The sequence below is a fragment of the Apostichopus japonicus genome, chromosome 8 (genome assembly GCF_037975245.1).
Source record: "Apostichopus japonicus isolate 1M-3 chromosome 8, ASM3797524v1, whole genome shotgun sequence".
Lineage (NCBI taxonomy): Eukaryota > Metazoa > Echinodermata > Holothuroidea > Aspidochirotida > Stichopodidae > Apostichopus > Apostichopus japonicus.
The window spans coordinates 19,156,973-19,178,305 of NC_092568.1; the positions used below are offsets into that span (position 1 = coordinate 19,156,973).

Sequence of the window (21,333 nt, forward strand, 5' to 3'; positions counted from 1 at the left end):
AAAAGTCGGTGACAATTCAAAGGCCCTGACACTTATGCAATGAACTCTGTACAGATATATTACTTTATTAGCGCATCTGATGGGAATTAGTGTCGCTTTATTTACATTGATCGGGGTTATAGCCTCCTCATAATTAAAAAGAACTAATTAGACAGTAGACTTAATTAGCAACAATTATGCGTTTTCCAATAATATATACACATCATTTTTTATATACGTGCTACCATTATATAGCTATCGTTGTATACTACGTTGTGTTTTTTTTATTTTTTTTTATTTTGGTTATATTATGTATATCGGTGTCTATTTTATACGAAATAATAATTATCTGAAAACTAGGCCAAATAATGTAGACTGTACATCTGTCATATCAAAATTCAAGATTTATTTTTCATAAATAAATATGTCTTTTGAGTTTATGTGTATGAGGGGGGAGGGTGACGAGGAGGGGGGGGGTATGTTTAATATATTTATGTTGTAGCTTCGGCACAAGAAACATACAAGCTTGAGTATTATCATCGACTAACTTAACATGAATTCAAGAAATCTTACACTTAGAGCAAATCACGTGACCTCCACCGAATACAGAAACGTCTGTATTGAGTTGAATTCATGAAAACATTTATTACTCATCTTGTCATGTTTTGCAGCTTGTACGCCAGAAACCTCATATTATGTACATTCACATTGTTTATTCATACATTTGTATAAGATCGTCTTTTTCATGATAGCTTAAGAGAAGATTAAATATACGGTACTCTCCTGAAGTATTCCACCCTGCACCAAATTTAAAATTAATTTACAAATACGTCAAGGGTGAAAAAAAAAAGGTAAATATTACGTACCATACTCTACACTGTTTTTTTTTCTTCTTTCTTTTTTCATGACAAAGGAACGGGTTTGCAAATATACATGCACTTTAAAAATGTTGGGCAAAAAATATTTTATGCAGTAATGATACGTATGTATACCCAACCAGTGAAGTGTAGCTCTTAAACAATAAACTACGACAGCTAACTAATTTATACCCCCCCCCCCCCCAAAAAAAATGTGTTACCTATATGGTCATAATTGTCTGTATTTGAATTGTTTGTATAGGCAATGCGTTATTCCTCGTTCGCATTGGATCCATATAGGCCTAAACGTACGCAGTGTTGGGTAAAATATTTGCCCAACTGTTATGATTTATATTTTCATCGTTTTTAATAGCAAATCTGTTATAATCTTACCAACGCAAGTGGTAAAACAATTTTGCAGTCAGGATTAACATACATTTGATTTTTGTGATGAATGCTGGAACCAGTAAAGGTATTTTTAAGTTATGACCTAAATGAACAAATGGGCACAGTGTCATTTCGAAGCGTATACACAACTACAACATTAAACGTTCACAGAGAATTGTTTATTCTTGACGTCTGATTTTCCAATTTATAAATATTTCATTTGTATAACTCATCTTCTGATGAAACAGATCATCCCAGAAGTTCTTGGTAAACACTGTCTCATGCAGTAATGAATGTGAGACAATCAATTCATAAATAAAAAGCATTGATAAAGGTGTGCAGAAGGTGTGCAGAATCACTGTACTAGAGTCATATTTAATTACAAAACTAAGCTTTTGCAGAAGATAAAATGTAGAGAGATAATCATGGCGCTGGAATCGTCTTGAATTACAAAACTAAGTTTGCAGAAGATGAAGGGTATAGAGAGGTCATCAAATGTGCTGTCATCGTCTTGTATTACAAAACTAAGTTTGTTCGTACTGTTAGCTAAGATTGATAGACGCATCTATCTTATACTCGCACAGCCCTGTACCCAGGATGAGACACGGGGGGGGGGGCGGTGTGCGGCGTACCTCATGCAAACTAATATGCACCCGACGCTGCAAAACCTGTCAAATAGTAGTGCTTCCCAATATCGTATTTGTAACGATGATACAGGCACAGCACCGGGGTATGTAACGGTACTTTCGGTACAAACTAAATACAAATACGTAAAATGTGTTATATTAGTCTATAGGTTATACAACATACTTAACAGCAAACCGAATGGCGACACACCCAGTCAGATGGTTATAGGATATAAACATTGTACCTTCCTTCTTAAATTGCTGATGCCCCCCCCCCCACACCCTTACCCGTTCCTTACACCAATTCAGAACTCCGGTCTACGAACCCTGTATACCCTGCTGGTTAATATCATTCACACCAGTGGTGGTGATTCTGTACTAACTATGGTAGGTAATACCAGAAGCTAACGATACAATACAGAACTGTTAACAACATAGCAAATAAAGCCATGAAGAGTAAAATCTTGTCCAAAGCTAAAGCCAAATTTTTCCAGTCGTTGTCACTGTCTTTTACGTTCGAGTTGTCAGATATTCCGCCATTTTGGTTATCAGCAGCTTTCGTTGTAACTTCATTAGTTGAGTTCGATTCTGATACATTTGAGATGCCAGGCTTCAGTGATTCATCCTCCTTACTGTATAACGAGAAAAACGAGAAAAATATTCAAAAGGAAAAATGGAGAGCTCACTCAACACATATAAAATATATCAGAAAGGGGGGGGGGGGGTATTAGGTTTTATGGGAGGCGGAGATCTAAGGGGGAAGTGAAGGGGGAGATAAAAAGGGACGGTTGTGCCGCTAATTATTTATAAGTAAATAAAGAAGAAATATGTTAGCAAAAATTCTTATGAAATTGTACTAATATCAATAAAGCGGTTCGTCGTATTTTGAAATTAAAGGATTGAACAGTCACTGTGACGCCGCCTTGACGTATATAGTCGTGTCCCATGCAAAATAATGTGGCCCCTTTTGTGCCAGCATTATGTTTACTAAACTTATTAGTAAGCAAATGGACAAGAATAGGCGATTGAGTGTCCTCTTTTTAATACTGTTGGTTAGCGACTGAATAATCACCGTATTTGTTACGGACAATAATAAATTGCATATAATATAATAAATACGGTTACTCAATTAAAAGTGTTAAACGCAATATCAATTTCAATTTAAAATGAAAATCGATTGAATAAATGTTAGTTGGGGCCTAGTGATACTTCCGCCGTCAAGCATTTTATTCAGTCAAGTTTAAAATTTCACGAACACTTTACAGGTTCGTACCTATATCATAAAGATATATAATACTAAATTGTAAATGCAAAACAAATATGTATATGTATTAGAAACATTTTGTTTGGATATAAAGACATGCAAAACGTGTCTTCGCATGTATAGTAGCGAAATATGTTTAACTTCTTATAAGTAATTGCTCCATTGATATTGGAGATTTACCTAAGGTGACGGTTCGGAGTTTTCCGGCGAACTATCAAGCGTGTAAACATGCGTGGCACCGGCTTTTTGGGGTCATGGTGATAAAGTCTTAAAACCACTGCAGTACCCAAGACCGTTAAACAGGAAATCGTAATCATAGCTGAGAAAAACACCACTATAAAGCAAAGAAAACAAATAATAATCATAACAACAATAATAATAATAAATAAAAATTATACTACTACTATACTACTACTAATAATAATAATATTATTATTATTATTAATAATAATAATAATAATAACAACAATAATTATAATAATAATAATAATTATAATTATAATAAATAAATATAGGGGGAAGGGAGAGGGAGGAAGACGGTTGATTCAGCAAAACATGCACACGCAGAAATGTGAAGCTTTGAATTGACTATAGTATAGCAAATGCTGGCTAAAAATGAATGACGTAAAGGAATAATGTGAAAAGCGAATTAATTGACCATGATTAAGTCTTAAGACATTACCAATTATTGGCGTGTCGATTCCACTCCTTGGCATACTCTCCAGGACGAGTTGTTGAAAGAGAACGAACGCAAGGACATTGTTAACACTGAGGGTCACTTTCTCTCCGGAATTTGGATGCATAACGAAAACAGCTATGTTTAACATCGAGAGCAGTCCACACGGAAGGCAGATACTATACAGGTAGAAATTTCCAATACGTGTGAGCGAAAATGTGTAGATTATTTCGACATAGGGAGCTTCGCAGCATAAGTACAGGGTCTCCTTTACCTCGACCGTGCTTACATCAAGTTGCCAGACTCCATTCGATGAATACAATTTTTCGATGGAAAAGGATGTGTTGGGGTATGACAACACCAGCTTCAATAAAAGGAAAACAAAGTACGTAACAGTTCGTGAATCAGTTGTTACATTAACAATGATTCAAAGCCAAGTGGTATGTATGTATGTGTGCGTGTGTGTGTATGTATGTTGTGAAACATTGATCACTTTTTTTAATCTTGGGGAAACGTTTGTTTGCCTTGTCTTAAATAAATTAGGATTACATTATTGCAGGCTAGGAAATAATAACGGGAGCGTATATTATGAACTATTAACAGAGAGATAGTGAGAAAGTTTCAAGGTTACAACTAATTTAACGTATATAAATATATATATATATATATATATATATATATATATATATACATATATATATATATATATATATATATATATATATATATATATATATGCATTTTCTTTACCTGTTCACTGTCGTAGTTATAGGATCCAAATTTAAATGGACATGCTTGGATGTCAAGAGGGAAAAGGGTCAGCTTTAATCGACAATACACTGTAATCTCCGATAAATCGTAGTATGTTACGTAACCAGTAGAGTTCACAATAACGTAGGTCTCAAAGAGGTTAGTCCTAGACTCTCCAGTAGTTAGCCTTTCAAAATGAAAGAAAACATACATAAACATAATTATTCTTTAATAAATGTGATAACATTTGAAGTTAACTATGATAAAAACAGTTTTAATCTCATTTAACCCATCGCACACTGCCGAATCCTGCCAGTCAGGCAACCGGCCTCTATGTTTAGTTTTCCAGACTGAAGCCGACGTGACTAAAATCTGAGTCTTGATCAGGCGCAGTCTCAAGCACACGCACACTGCCCGATTTTTATGGTAGCATTCGCACATTAAAAGCCCCATTGACTTACACACTAAATCACAAAAGTAATGTGGTCCATAAGTCTAGATAGATGTTTTCACTAGCTAAACGCTACCCATCACCGGATAGCTGACAAGTTGGCCTTTCATGGCACCATCAATTTTCCGTACCATGACCGTGAAATTTTTTTGCTATCCGAGCCGGAAGTTTCGTCACTTGTAAACAAACCTCTTCACTCAGTGGTAAACAAATTTCCTACGCTGCTCCTGGGAGGCCTAAAGGAGTCTAAAATTGCCTCAATTGACCCAATTTTCTCACCAAAGGTACTTCCATTCATGCTCTCCAACATGCAAGCCACAAAAAACTAGATTATGATTGATAACAGGTCACAAAAGATGTTCTCCTGCTGCTTTTTGGCACTTTTCCTGACGGAGAACAATCGAGCGGATTGATATAGACTCTAACAGGAGTATGCCACCTTATTCACGACTTTTCCAGGTGCAACGACGTTCGAGTACAAGTAGGGTCTTGATCAACCAGTGCGGGGGGGGGGGGGTTGGGCGGGGCTTTAGTTATTGCGAAACCCAGTTTCCATTTTCTTCCAGTGGTCCACTGGTGTATAAGCTGTCATACTTTTTAATACTTGTTTTGGGAATGTCGCCTTGAAAAATTTATTAGTAAATTATTGCTTTAAGTGGTCTTTTGTATCAACATTTTCTTTTTAAATTTGGAATTTCTGCAACACTGATTCGTACAACAATGCGTAATTCCTTATAGTCCAAGTTCGCGTCCAATTGGTCTAAGTGGTCACTCTATGTCGATTTCACACTCCTAACTTCTATTCCACCAAAAGCTTTCCACCTTATCCCTCCCTCTATATGAGATGTTTGATGTGCTCATTTCTGACTGAGGTTAAGTCTAAAGTACAATCATTCATGGACACATTATGATGACACAGGATATGATACTTGGAAAGAAAAAGCCGTATACCTCTCGTATGACACAATATCCGGTAACCATATCTCATCCGCCCTTAGCGAGATTCTTTCTACTCCTCCATGGTCATCCGGGTTCCATACTAGCATCTGGTCAACCCATCCCTGCGGAATTGATGGAGACAGAAATAATATAACAACATCAGAACGGAATAGCACTAGCGCAATGGGATGTTTACATCCAGAACAATAACATTGATACACTTGAACTAAACATGTATGATTTTTCTTTATTCGGAGGGCATTTGATGAGCATGGATCTGACAGATCCCCGATTCGCATATAATATCGTACAATGATATTGTATTATAATAAAATAATATACAACATCCACAATAATATTGTTGCATATATTATTACATGGTACAATGATATATTATGATAACAATTTTATTGTTAATTTGTTTCAAATATGACAGTACAATAGTAGTGTACATATGTGTATTGTTACGACCTTATATGAAATACTTTACTGATACAATTTCTAGGACAGTAGCCAGGAGGATGGATGAGAGGACATTAAAAAAGATACATGACTTCCACACCCTACACAGACCCGGTAATGAATGTGTCATATGTATCTTATTCGTGATTCATACAAAGTCAACTAACGAGTATCTTAATATGAACAAAGCAGACAGTTATATAACGTAGAGTATAACTTAAAAGTATCCAACTTGTCAATTATACAGTTATCTTACCAACACCATAACTAAAAAATATTATAACAACGTTATAACATACAAGTATATGTCGATATAATTCACGACTATCTAGACAACGCTATAACTTATACAAGTATATATCTTACCTACGCTTTAACTTACAAGTATCTTACCTATACGCAATAACTTCAAGTATCTTACCTACACTATAACTAACAAGAATTTAACGACGCTATATAACTAACGAGTGTCTTACCGACGCTATAAATTACAAGTATATTTCTTAACAACACTATAGTTTAGAAGTATCTAACAGACGCTATAACTAACAAGTATCATAACAACGTTATAACATACAAGTATATGTCTTTACGACGATATAATTCACGAGTATCTAGACGACGCTATAACTTATACAAGTATATATCTTACCTACGCTTTAACTTACAAGTATCTTACCTATACGCAATAACTTTCAAGTATCTTACCGACACTATAACTAACAAGAATTTAACATAGCTAGGCTATATAACTAACGAGTGTCTTACCGACGCTATAAGTTACAAGTATACTTCTTTACAACACTATAGTTTAGAAGTATCTAACAGACGCTATAACTAACAAGTATCATAACAACGTTATAACATACAAGTATATGTCTTTACGACGATATAATTCACGAGTATCTAGACGACGCTATAACTTATACAAGTATATATCTTACCTACGCTTTAACTTACAAGTATCTTACCTATACGCAATAACTTTCAAGTATCTTACCGACACTATAACTAACAAGAATTTAACATAGCTAGGCTATATAACTAACGAGTGTCTTACCGACGCTATAAGTTACAAGTATATTTCTTTACAACACTATAGTTCAGAAGTATCTAACAGACGCTATAACTAACAAGTATCATAACAACGTTATAACATACAAGTATATGTCTTTACGACGATATAATTCACGAGTATCTAGACGACGCTATAACTTTTACAAGTATATATCTTACCTACGCTTTAACTTACAAGTATCTTACCTACGCAATAACTTTCAAGTATCTTACCGACACTATAACTAACAAGAATTTAACATAGCTAGGCTATATAACTAACGAGTGTCTTACCGACGCTATAAGTTACAAGTATATTTCCTTACAACACTATAGTTTACAAGTATCTAACCGACGCTATAACTAACAAGAATTTAACGACGCTTTATAACTAACGAGGGTCTTACCGACGCTATAAGTTTCAAGTATATTTCTTTACAACACTATAGTTTACAAGTATCTAACCGACGCTTTAACTTACAAGTATCTTACCTATGCAATAACTTTCAAGTATCTTGCCGACACTATAACTAACAAGAATTTAACGACGCTATATAACTAACGAGTGTCTTACCGACGCTATAAGTTACAAGTACTAGCAAGTACTGTACCAACACTATATAATTTACAAGTATCTAACCGACGCTATAACTAACAAGTACTGTATACCAACACTATAACTTACACGTATCTAACCGACGCTATAACTTACAAATATTGTACCAATATTATCATTAACAAGTAGCCTATCTTGCCGATGTTATAACTTACAAGAATGTTACCTTGAAATACAATATCTTACCATGAATAATGATCCAACTATCGAAAGGTGCTGATCTTGTTCGTTCTATATGTAGGAAAATAAATGAACGACCTTGATACAGTCATTATCCATACACAGGGAGTTACATATGTCCATACATATTACATAGGTCCGTGTTATGATTTTTTCTCTCTCTTGAAAGCAACAAGCAAAGAAAGTTATGAAATTCTATAATTCGAATGAATTAGATTTTGGCTAAAGTTGCCTAACTACCATAGTTACTAAATAGTTACGACATGATAATATTATCAAATATTATCAAATGAAAAAATATACCCCAAAAAATATCAAAATACCCACTTACAAAATATGAAAGAATAGATGGATTAAAGCTAAATGCTACATCTACGGGATTCTTGGGTTCCAATACGGGCCTAACTGATTTTGAACCGTAACGAGAAATCAGCTGCTGTACAAGTCTCTTTTCGTCAGGAAGATCATTTGCCGCCCAATAGGTGTCATTTGTGGCTTGTAACAGAACAAAGAATTAATGTTTATGATGTTTGATAAAAGAAAAGTATTAATTTGGTTTGGTATGTATGAGTAGTAGAATATACAAGTAAGTGAAAACGAAGCGATGGCAAATTTCGAGGGTCAACAAAGGCGTGGTTTATAAACTTCTTTTCTTTTCTAAATCTTTCTTTTCTAATCAGCTTCCTGAACAATTTATGATCATTCTTCATTTATTAACAGCAGATATAGATCCAATCTACAATTAACATGCAGGGTCTTTGGGAATTAGAATGAATAATAACTACTGGCACTAAAATATGATACATATGTTCACCTTCTTCTCAAAATGCAATACAATTATTAAATTTGAGCAACGAAAGCGAATTCCACGTTAATCGAAAAACAAGTATTTTATACAAGTCCCCAATATATCTAACTTACCATGAACACATAGATATTTGTTCTTCAAAAAGATCATGCTCTTTTAAGCAAATTCAAGAAAAGGTTCTTACCGGCAATGGAAGTGAAGAATATAAGAATTCCCGAGGAAATATATAACTTCTTGTTATCCATGCTTTCTTCGATTTCATCAAAGACGAGATAAAAAAGACGATAGCGAAATCATGCTCTCTCTAAACCTGCATTCTCGCTATCGTGTTATTAATGCTATAGTGTTATTAGTGCTCAGAAAATGGAATCATGCGAGAGTAATGTAGCAAGAGTCAATAAATGCATTTTCATCAGGGAAGATTTTATATTGTCAAATATTTGCCTTCAACATATAGCTAATACAGTCTCGTGTCCGGAAACGAACTGGAGCCCTGCTTGGGTAAAAAAGTATTCTTTAATTTATAGCTGAGATTTTTGTCAATTTTGCCACCGGTCAGACACAAATATATTAGTTTTCAGACGGTTATTGTAGAAAATTATCATTATTATGATTAGTAGTGTTAATGTATTTGGGTGGGGTTTTGGGAATGGGAGAGGGGTGGGGTTTGAATGATGGCAGAGGGCATGGGGTTAGGGGAATAAAATTGACCGAGGCATCTAACCTGAGCCCATTGGTTCCATTCATATATTGATTACTTAAAGTTAATTGATTGTACTTAGAAAAGATTTTTTTTTACGCTAAAAATCAGTGTTTTGTCAAAACAAAAATATTAATAATAATAATCCCATACTTAGAACCAACTGAAATTAAACATGGCAAAATTAAAACACTCAAATGGAATGAAAGGCTAAAACAAAGTAGCAGTTAAACGCTCGCATAAATTTAAGCATGAGTGATCATTTTTTGTTTACTTTCTGGCTTATTTTGGATGGCAATATTGACTTTCTTCGAACAGGAAATTAGAGTCGAGTGTTTAAAACCGTGTTATTAGACGGGCTTTCCATTGTTGACAAAATGGTCTCAAAGCAGTGATTGTTGGAGACTTAAATCATTCTTCTTCTTTTTTTTTCTTTTTTTTGTGTTCATTTTGGTGATATGAAAATGTTGGCTGCTTATTTGTCACAACCGAATAAAGCCAATTGGAAGCATTTATATTCAAAGGGTCCGCACAAAAGAGAACCGCTTAGCAGTGAAACTATATTCTTTTGATTATTCGAACAACTTCACTTCTCCACCTCTAAACCCAACCCGACCACTCCCCGTTCATAGCGTTCTTGCTTTCTTTAACTTATTATAAAATCCAGCGAAAGGAAAATATGGGACAAAGGGAGCGTTATTGCTATAAATGAAGACCTAATTTCAAAGTGGCAAAAAAAGGGGATAACTTTGTTAGCGGGATGGTGGGGGAGAGGGAGTAGGTCGTAAAAGAGTCGCCATGTGCGATACAGATCTTGATATATTTATTTAGTTTTAATATTTGTTCCCAACAATTAATTTCAATTGCAATTCGAAAGAAGAATGCACTCCATTTTGTTCTCATTCTTGAACGCCGCGGAACTCGTCGAACATTATCACCCTTCCAAATTGTCTACGGCGAAAACCTATATCTATTGACTTTTTTTTCTTAAAGAAAAGTCACAAAAAAGTAGAGTTTGGACAAACCCCAGGGTCATCAGGGGTCAAATTGTGAAACTTTGTAACCTAGATATGTCAATAAGGGGAGCTTAGAGCAATTTCATATTTGGTGTGTTTTTTTTATGTCAAATAAAAACTTCAGGTTTGGATGTATAGTTGCGTTGGGACATGGCTAGGCGCCGTTTATACGAACATTAACTGTCGCCTAGTTAGATTTTTATCAATGACCGATCTCAATGAGAATTAACCTTGTAAAAGGGTTTGCTATCTGCACGTGCATTATGTACGTGAAGTTGTGCGTAGATTGTTCACAACCTTCATGGAGCAAACATACAGCGTAAGCATCATTTAAAATCTAAAATAATTTATTTGAGAGAACGGTTTGAACTTACAAAGTACGTGTTTTAAAGGCATTTAATATGTTGTGCTCATATTTTAATTTCTCAACCAATTAAAAAATATTAACCGTTGATATCACAACGGCTTGGTTATGCGCAGGCAACCCATGCACAGTACAGAGTATATACAGGTAGACTACAAAAACAATAAGCATTGTTAAAAATGTTTCGTGTCAGCATACCAATACAATTAAGGTGACCAAACATCTCCTAAGTTATTTCTTAAGGCATTTCCTACATGCCATCAGAAATATGCCAATCTGCAGCTAAAAGACAAGGTAAATAATTTGGAAAATGTACGAAGTCGCGCTTATCGACTGAGTAGCGGTTCAAAGTAGCAGTGAGGTACTGTTTAGGCTTAGGAGTCACGCACACCTAGCTACTGTATAGTACATGCCTAGTAAGGGAGGATCCCTAATCAGGGCCGTCTTAACGCATGGGCCCACTGGGCCCTGGCCCAGGGCCCCGCGATGTCAGGGGCCCCGCAAGCGTAGTAACCCCATGGGTTAATATGGGAGGAAATCTTATTGAATAGGCCATTATGCCTGATTGAATTCGATACTCGACAACTTGTGACGAGAGTTGGTAAACAATTGAGAGTTTGACATTAAATATTGGAATCTGAGTTGGCATTCTGGAATATACAATGCCCCGAAGGCTTACACAGAGAAACTGTTGCTCCGTAACTATAAAAAAGAGGAAATTGCCTGAGCCACGAAAGGCATAAAATTTGAAAACCGTGGGCAATACTACTACCAAACCTAAACAAAAGGAACCACCACTTGTGTTCAAGCTCACCTATACACCCCATATCAAAACCGCACATGTGAAAAAGCCCTTTGAAATATTGGCACGTAATCTCGCAACACGCGGAATTATCCAAACTGTTTCCAAAAGAACCGATTCTAGCCTACAAAAGGGCCCAAAATCTCAAAGATTTACTTGTTAATTCAAGGTTTTGTACTAACGAAGAATCAGCTGACTCTCAAGGTTCACACGAAGCTCTTTTAGATGCTCTTATAGCTGCTCTATGAGTCCATTAACTCGTGCACAAAAAAATAGATGCATTTTGAAAACGAGACGCCCAGGCCGAATATAAAATATTCAAAGGCTACTACTGATGAAGCTCCTCCTATAAAGTTTGAGAGCAGAAACCGGTCTAGTTGGTCATAAGAACCTACGCTAGTCTCTCCTACTACTAACAGTACCAGTGGCGGAGCGTCCATACAGTCCGGGCGGATGCTCCCCCCCCCCCCGACAGACTGAAATGGACTGCTGGCGCCCTTTTCAGCTTTTTACCACTTTTTACTTATTCGCGATTATTGACTTTTTTATTGCGCTCTCATCTACCTATTGACATTTGTCCCATTTTTTCTTGCGATGACACTTATTATTCTTCGTTTATCTGCAAATTAGCAAGGCCCAGAAAGAGTCATTTCCGGCGATCTAGGGAGTATCTTTACTCAAAAATTTCGGTACGCTCCTCGCCAACCCGTGGTGGCGCTCCGCTTAGATAGTGTCGGCAGCGCCCCTACAGACGATTCTCGCCCCCTTGGCCAATACCTCTAGCTCCGCCACTGAACAGTACACTCAATTCACCTAATAGGTGCAATTATGTTTCACCATGAGGAGCATGCTATAAGTTCATGTTCCTCGGGCCCTCCCTTAAAAATACTTCATGTTCTTGGCGACTACGTTGCGTTAGATAGTGTAAAACCGCCTACACCCCCCTTTCAGTTGAAAGACTCAACACAAGGGTGTTACCAATGGTGAGTCCAGTATTGTTAGGGAAGGGATGGGGGGCAACTGGAAGATTACTCTTCCATGATGTATTTCAGCTTTTAGATATATCACGTATGTTATTCAGCATAAAGTTTTATGCTTTATGCGCGACATAGGGAGGGGTGGTAAATGCAGGCATGTCTGTGCTTGAGCGCTTGTCAAGGATGTCAATTTTTCACGCAACTTTTTTTCGAACTCAATTGATTGAGGGGCCCCGCTCCATTGCCGGGCCCAGGGCCGGGTGATCTCTTAAGACGGCCCTGGCCCTAATGTAACAAAAGCTAAGCTATCTTCGTCGGTGTTTTGCAGATGTTTTATTTTTAATTGTTTAAGACATTACAGTGACGTGTTTTACTTTGTTCAACACTTACTTTTGGTGAAATAAGTTTAAATATCATACTGCAGAGAATTACGTAGTACCATGTATCTGTCTAAGTGCCTAACCTTTGTTCACAGAAAGTATTGATGTTATAGATCTGTACTATGAAGACTTGAACAGCAATCAGAGTGCCGAGTAAATTTTGCGTTTTTCGCGAATATATTTTTAGTCACGGTCTCCAAATAGCGAGTACTTTTAAAAATATTTGTCTAGGCTTGAGCAGAAGCTTGTTTTTTGTAGTAGAGATCAATATGTATGCTGAATACAAGATAAGTGTCCACCTCGGTTATCAATTCCCAATGTGAATATTGTTTGTCATATCTCAATGCTTTTTTACTGGCCTACTTTGAATGTTGTTAATCCTGGCTACACACTACAGCCTAGTGTGTCACATTCATATAAGATTATTCATGTAGTATCATCGAAACCACACTGCAGGTTTGCTGTCTGGTTTCTAAGAATTCTTGGTCAAATATTAAAGAGAGAGAGGGACGGGCTTGGGGTAACTATTTAACAACCTCCCCATCCATGGCTACGTCATCGTATGGACTTTAAACCTCCTATAAATAAGGTGAATGAGAACTACATGGCAAACCGGATTAAACAGTAAAGGAGAGTTCCAAGCATAGCGAACACTGCTACCATTAAGCAAAGCTTGTCTAACATCAATGCAAGCTTCATCCAGTCCGCCATGTTCTTTTCGTTAGCTTTTCCTGCAGTAGCTTTGTACTGGAGATGTCCATTTGACAGTTTTCGATGAATAGGTGCACCACTACCAACAAGCCCGACGTCCTCATTGTGCTTTTGACCAGCCGCGGAAAGGGCGGGACCAGAGTTGATCAATTGACCCTTAACTCCAACGCTTGTAGGTGGTAGAATGCTTTCGGTATATCTTTTCAAAAAACAGAGAAATTTCGCAGAATTGTGTCAATCTTACATGCATGGTATATAGATGACATGAACTGACGTCAATACTTTTTTGGAAAGTGACTGCATTAGTATTGAAATGCAGTATACACTGCTACAATTTCATAACATTGTTCATAAATGCGTCTGAAAGTGATGGATGGTATTTGCACACCGTGACGATAACTACATTATTTACGTGAACTATCGAGTTGGACTTCTAAAGCCAGGTCTCTTACAGGTAAACCCCTGATGAGAGTTTAAGTTTGAATACAGACGTTTGAAGCGTCACCCAGACGTATACGTCTACGTACGTATATGTATGACGTATGTAAACTGACGTACACAATGGTTCGTATTTGTTCAAAGTTTGGTCACACTTACAATGGGATGGGAACGGAAGGGAAGAGGTACTATTTCAGGTGGCTACATAGCAAAGTTGAAAATATGTAACAATGAATATATTTTCCGAGAGTTTTTGACTTCAATCACCCTTTAAAACCTAAAAGCAGCGACTATCTAAATAACGCTATATATTTACTGAGGAAGTTTACGGGAAGGAAGGAAAGTGATATAAAACCCTCTTAATGTGAGTAACATGTAAAGTTTAAGACATTAAGCAATACGTTATATTTTTATGAAATAGTTTATAATGGCCATGAAAATCTGTTCTTAATTGGTTGAGAGTTCGATATATGCAAATTCGAAGAGACAAAAGCGGACTAAAGAATTTTTTGGTAAAGTTGTAAATTAAAAAAAGACACTTACTCGTTGGATGTACTGTTTTTAGTTGCTACGGTAGGCATACCCGTCAGTACTGGTCGGTGAAAGAGAAGGCATCTTAAGAAACGGGGAACAGGTGTGGTCGGGTCGTGATGGTAAACTCTGAGCACGATAGCACTGGCCAGAACAGATGCACAGGATATTCCAATCATAGCAGAGAAGTATGCGACTTTGTACAGGAAAGAGATATGGAATTGAAAATAATAATAATAAGTAAATGAAGCCACGAGTTCATTTGTTAGACATATAGTAAAAGGAATATACAGTGTAAATATAGTGGAATGAAATAATAAATCTAGCCCCGAGATTAAAGCCTAACCTCTGAAATATTGCACAGTGATATTCTTATGCATCTTTGGCTGTTGAATTTGCTTGGAACTTTGCTTAACTAATACCAATACTATGTTATTGTATTAATAATATATGAAATATGTAAAACATGTAATATATATATATACAATAATAACCTTATGCATGTTATAATATATAATAATAGTAAGACATGTAACATAATTGCATTTAATTGGATACTTCTCAATCTAAGTAAGAGATCTACGTTCGCCACAACCACGTGGCTGTTCCTAATCAGAAAGTTACTAACCGGAAAATTGAATAAAAAATAGTGTCTCATGCTGAATTATTGTACATGATTGGCAACCCTTGGGAATGCTCGTCTTAACGTTATCATTCCTGTTACAATATCGTTTGACTAAAGGAACATATATTTAAGTTGGGAGGGGGGGGGGTGACGATAGAGGTGGGGATCATGACTCCTCCTACACCATTTACGCACGCCACTGCATATACATAAACCTTCTTAGTTTTAGGCCTAACCACATGCATATATACCATATATTGTACCATTTATATAGTACCAGCAGATTTGAAACTAACGCATATTTCATTTAAGACCGTTAAATATAATATTACCATGCATCCTTCATTGACTTGGCTATAGTTATAGTTAAACGTAGTAAACGAGGATTGTATAGTTTTAATAGACTCGGCGTGTACTTCGTCGTGGTACTAATCCGTTTGTGACAGTTGTGAATGATTCTGGGGAGTAAATGGTGGTGCATGTGGATGCGATTAGCTGTCACTTTTACACATACCTATAATAGGGGAATCGTCACCGCTTCTCGGCATGCTCTCTATGACTATTTGTTGGAAGAGAATAAACGCCAAGACATTGGTGACGCTCAGCGATACCTTCTCTCCAGAATTCGGATGCATTAGAAACACCGTCAATTCCAAAATCGATAAAAGTCCACAAGGAACCCATATACTGAAGACATAGAAATTGCCAATTCGAGCCAGTACCAGTTCGTAATGGATTTCGACGTACGGAGTGGGGCAGCACTTATAGGTTATCTCAACCTCGCGGACATGGAACGTTTCTAACATCCACACACCGTTCAGATTGAAATCGTTATCGTTTGACGCCGACGTGTTTGCATACTTGAGGTAAACCTGCGAGAGTAATTAGAAATGAGGCGAGTTGGATAGGTGTTGGGAGGGAGTGGGGTGTGGTGTTGGGGTTCAAGGCAACCACATATTTTGACATACATACATACAGGAGTGTTAGCTCAGGAGTGTTAGCATTCAGGGAGTGTTAGCTCAGTGGTGAACGCCCGTGCCGTTAGAGTCACTCCAAGATTAATGTATGTCGTCCAGTTACAGAGTTGTTTAAAATTGACAATTCATAATCATGGACGTTAAAATATGAATCTAAGAAACTGACTTCGGTCAGCTTGCGGCTTTGATAAGCCAATGATGGCTTCTTCGTGAGATCCTGCTTGCAGGAGGATCTAAAATACATACATACATACACCCATACATACGTTCATACAATACATGCAATACATACATACATACATGCACGACTGCATAGAAACTTTTAGTATACCAATAAAAAACAAACATGGTTATGTATAGTTTGTCACTTACCTGGTCACTGCCATAACTGTAGGACGCAAACTTGATCAGACAGACTTGTACATCGAATGGGAACTTGCTCATGTTTAACCGACAGTATACAGTGATCAATGATTGTTGGTAGAAGGTGACATGACCACTGCTGTTAGCAATGACATATGGCTGAAAGACGTTCACCTCTGCTGAACCAATCTCCAAACTATAAACCAAAATATATCAAACAGAAGATCATGTATAGTCACGGTTTTGTGAAGTCATGTATTTTGTCTAGCATATGGCTTTTAGGAAGCTATCAAAGTGTGGGGGTGGGCTGGAGGGGGGGGGGGAGGCTGAAGGGTGTGCATAATGTTTGGGGTAGTCCCCAGAAGAATTATATTGTTGTGGATGCTACGGTGGCCCTGGTAGGACATTGGGAATTCCGTCTATATTATTCAAATTTCCACTGCTTCTTTCCTATTTTGCATTCTCAAAATCTTTTTCTCGGAAATACCAACTTTTCTGTACCGAAATGTTCGATTTGGTTTATCGCCTCAAATTGAAAAAGTGTGGGGCAGAGTCCTCCCCTACTTCACAAAGTGGCGGCTGCCTCTTTATCCCCTCTCTGTTCATTCAAATAGGATTAATACATGGGAAACCCTCATTGCATTATACTTTGAATTTTTTTTCTGGATTGTAGATACGTGGTTGAGATCCTGACAGTGGTTGTCGCGACCTAGTGTCGAAACAATCGATCATTGTTCCCGTCTAAATTGAACGAAATATCCCAATGCACACTATAATACACGCAAAGGGAAAACAAAAACATTTCTAATTGCCTAGGCCGGGAAAGTATTCCATATCAATTTTTCGTGTAAAGATACCATCCTTATACCATCTTTCCGTGACGAGGAGTTCAAGTTCATAAACATATTAACAAAAGTTTACATTAATGACGTCAAGAGCGGAATTCGAGGTTTGATTCGTTATTTCCAAGGACGTAGTAATTTGACTGTACTATTCTTCAAATCTAACACCCGATACACATGAGAAAACAATTACCACTGTAAATCTTAAGTTCAGTACCACAGTAAAAACTGGATCGTGCTATAATTCGGTAGCATGTGCTAAATAGGATTACAGTAAGAACTGGGGATATGTGTAATTCCAACAAATCCAGTTACTTGGGATTTGTTGGAATTACAAATATCCTCCGCCTCTTACTGTAAACCTAGTAGCACATGCTACCGATATATCAGATTTCTCAGCACAATCCAGTATTTACTGTGGTGCAAACTTTAAGATTTACAGTAGTTAATGTAATCTCTGTGTGAATCGGCTGAATCTATAAGAGAAAACAATTGTGTCTTTCATAGCTAATGCAGCGCTATTTGATTTACCTCGCTTGCATGCATGCACCCTTGTCCACTCCAAAATAGGAGTAGAGTGATACCGATGTACCGTCAGTAACATCTCTTTCATTGTTTCCACTTATTTCTTTAACGTCTCGTCACTTTGAATATATAGCCTACAGGAAATGTCATATGTTGATACCGCCATATTGACCTATATATGCTTCTTGAAGCAACGAAGGTCCTTTGCATAGAAACAGAGAAATGTAAAACTATAGTGAAGGAGGAATAAATAGCATTAAAACCTTTGCATACCGTTCGTAGGTAGTCACATCCGGCATCCAAAGATCTTCATTTCGCAATGAGACTATATCTACCCCATCATAATCTTCTGGCTCCCACTGCAGAAACTCATCGACCCATCCCTACCATTAAAAGCATTCAAAATACATATATTTTACTCATACACCATGAATTACATTTCAGAGATTGAAAGAGATTTATTTATTTCTGCAAACATATCACAAGCACCACCTGACACCCCCCTCTTCCCCTCCCCTCATTTGTTGGTCCAATGGTTTGTTTGTTTTCCCTTTCCTTTTGATATGAGCTGACAATAACCTTGAGGTATTGTTCATAACATTGTACAAGACTTGACATGTAGAGTATATGTTCTTCCAAACGTCTTTAAAGTTTAACTTATTCAAGGAACGCCAAAGCTTGGAGTTTGAATTTTAGCGGTGTGAGTGACACGATACACTCGCATCAGTTAAGTATAATTATATAGAGACCCTATAGTAGGATCTCTATCGTATAACAACTCCCTTGTATATCCCCAACTATAACATATCTAATACAGTGTGACGCTTTAAACTCAGCCGGTTAAAAGCATCAAGTCAATAATACTACGGAACGCCAAAAAGGACATATACGATATTGGTGCAGTACAAGATGATACGTGTAAGCTGGCAGAAATTGGAACAATTAGATAGCTTACCATGTAGATTGTTCCTTCTATAGAAAGTTGCTGCTTCTGCTCATCCTAAACATGGTGAAAGAGAACACGATAAAAAATTAGGTCAAAAGTAGCCAAAGATTCCGTAATAATGTTTTCAAATTGGGCTCTCCATCGGTTCAACGGAGGACGTTGTCACTTAGGTCCCTTAGTGTGCGTAATCTGTACTGTTTTACAATATCTCTGAACCAACATAACAGCATCGCGGGAAAGATATCACCAGCATGTGAACACAACTAGTGTGAACACAACTAGTGAACTTGTATACAGACTCGCTGGGCCGATTCACTACGTCACGGTTCCACTTGTTCAGTTCCTCCGAAGGATAACTATATGCTTTAGAAACACACAGTATTGCGTTCACAAATGATGGAGTGTAGTACCACCAAGAAGATATGTGCACCTAAAATCTTATAGCGCTAGTGAGGTTATGTTATAAGAAAATACTTGTACTATAACTACAACAAAATGCCATTAAGATAATAAACATACATTTTGGTATGATTTATTCTAATGTTGAAGAGCGTAAATAAATTCCTAACACTTTATTTTGTCAACTATACGGTACTCATTCAATGACACGATATAAAGAAACAAACTTGGTCTCCGGCGAATGGCTGCGTGCTGCACTCACAATCGTGTTCTCCAACACATGGTACCGTTATGATCTGCCATCAGAGATTACTGATAGTATAAAGTTTCTCCATTTACCTTGTCTCTTTCTATTATTCTCTCTCCCATTTGATGTATCATCGATTTAAATAACAATACCATCGTAATTTTTGTAGTGGCACAACTTATAAATGTTACCAGTCTCTAACACCTCTTATGAATGAATAAAAATGGAGAATATCATTGAAATTCACACTTTTCTCACTTCGCTAGATTTAGGGCCTAGCCTTATCCATGGCACTTGAGCCCGCCATGTTACTCGTTAAGCCACTGATACACTTATATATGCGAAGTACATTGACCCGAACCCGTGAAATGTAAATTAAATTCATATTGAATACTCACAAATGATGAAAGAATAAACGGCTTGAAGTAGAATGATACTTCGACTCGATTGTCATGTCTAATACGAGGACGAACTGATCGAGGTCCGTAGTTTAACAACAATTCATCAACTAAACCCTTGTGAGCCGAAATGTCTGTCGATTTGTTTAACGTCGCTTTCAGGAAACGAAAAAGTAGAAGAAAATGAACAAATATGATGAAACATAATATTCAAAATCTTATATTATAATTTAATCATATAGATATAAATATATAAACATATATATATATATATAAATATATATATATATATATGTATATATATATATATATATATATATATATAGATATATATATATATAGATAGGTAGATATAGATAGATAGATAGATAGATAGATAGATATATACAGATATGTATTATATTATAATTATATGTATGTCATTTACCGAGTTGCTATTTCAATAGGAGAACGAAAACCAAATTAGACGCACATGCAGAAAGGTCTCCTGATTTTTACAAGCCTGGTTGAAAAACTGTACATATTATTTCATAGAATGACACGCATACCTGCAGTTTAGTTCTGTGGCCACCTTTAAACTGTGATGAAAGATCATTTTTGACCATATCACCTCAATATGCTGTTGATGTACTTACCCTCTGAAATAGTTAAGGAAAGAGTAACCAATAACAATGTTATAATTGACCGTTCCATTTTGGTTTTGTCACACTTATATACATATACAGACAATGGTTTGACGCTCTGCCTTCTCTATATTGTAAATCGTTGTCACAGTTTTAACCCTTTACGCAGAACAACTAATAGTCATCGTTAAGAACTTCAAAATGATATTTACCACTTGGAATTATAATTGTCTCCAGTAAATTTATTGCCTTATTATTATTGTTTGAAGTGCAAAGCCCATTAATAACCGATCAAAATTGTTTGCTTTACATCAACACTTCGTGCACTTTTAATGTCTAACCAAACTTATTATTTATGGCTCAAGTGATTCTTATATTATGTACATTTAGTGTTGTCGGTATGTTGAATTAATTTGAA

At 36.6% G+C, this 21,333-nt stretch overlaps 2 protein-coding genes across 8 annotated transcripts in view; both read right to left on the minus strand.

Moving 5' to 3' along the window:
• Positions 1 to 437: 437 nt before the first annotated feature.
• LOC139970924 (neuronal acetylcholine receptor subunit alpha-7-like) lies at positions 438 to 9,441 on the minus strand. Of its 4 annotated transcripts, none has more exons than XM_071976996.1 (8): positions 9,236 to 9,441; positions 8,575 to 8,738; positions 8,250 to 8,294; positions 5,942 to 6,051; positions 4,540 to 4,726; positions 3,796 to 4,153; positions 3,294 to 3,447; positions 438 to 2,481 (listed from the first exon to the last, which is right to left on the minus strand). In XM_071976996.1, the coding sequence occupies exons 1-8, from the start codon at positions 9,294 to 9,296 to the stop codon at positions 2,232 to 2,234; spliced, it is 1,329 nt and encodes a 442-aa protein (XP_071833097.1). In that variant the 5' UTR covers positions 9,297 to 9,441; the 3' UTR covers positions 438 to 2,231. The 4 variants fall into 4 exon arrangements, with proteins under 4 accessions (XP_071833097.1, XP_071833098.1, XP_071833099.1 ...); XM_071976997.1 differs by having other exon boundaries at positions 9,165 to 9,236; XM_071976998.1 differs by lacking the exon at positions 8,575 to 8,738.
• Positions 9,442 to 11,107: 1,666 nt separating this feature from the next.
• Positions 11,108 to 21,333, minus strand: part of LOC139970923 (neuronal acetylcholine receptor subunit alpha-7-like) — a 31,869-nt gene continuing 21,643 nt past the window's right edge. Inside the window, exons 1-9 of one of the 4 annotated variants that reach the window (XR_011794248.1) lie at positions 20,928 to 21,115; positions 20,293 to 20,447; positions 19,258 to 19,302; positions 18,576 to 18,685; positions 16,945 to 17,131; positions 16,110 to 16,467; positions 14,983 to 15,166; positions 12,726 to 14,200; positions 11,108 to 12,345 (exon numbers count right to left, since the gene is read on the minus strand). Coding sequence is in view for 1 of the 4 variants with exons in the window: in XM_071976995.1 (XP_071833096.1) it covers positions 13,891 to 14,200; positions 14,983 to 15,166; positions 16,110 to 16,467; positions 16,945 to 17,131; positions 18,576 to 18,685; positions 19,258 to 19,302; positions 20,293 to 20,447; positions 20,928 to 20,985 (1,407 nt within the window). In the remaining 3 variants the exon portion in view is untranslated. Of the gene's footprint in view, positions 12,346 to 12,490; positions 14,201 to 14,982; positions 15,167 to 16,109; positions 16,468 to 16,944; positions 17,132 to 18,575; positions 18,686 to 19,257; positions 19,303 to 20,292; positions 20,448 to 20,927; positions 21,116 to 21,333 lie in introns of those variants that run through there. The other 3 variants (XM_071976995.1, XR_011794249.1, XR_011794250.1) reach the window with 3 other exon arrangements.

What these genes read in the sequence shown, in the direction of transcription:
- LOC139970924 (XM_071976996.1), bottom strand. Translation starts at nt 9,296, where the DNA reads ATGGATAACAAGAAGTTATATATTTCCTCGGGAATTCTTATATTCTTC. An exon ending in ATAACTACGACAGTGAACAG is followed by an intron (nt 4,154 to 4,539) that starts GTAAAGAAAATG and finishes CTTTTATTGAAG; the next exon opens with CTGGTGTTGTCATACCCCAA. An exon ending in AATCGACACGCCAATAATTG is followed by an intron (nt 3,448 to 3,795) that starts GTAATGTCTTAA and finishes TTTGCTTTATAG; the next exon opens with TGGTGTTTTTCTCAGCTATG.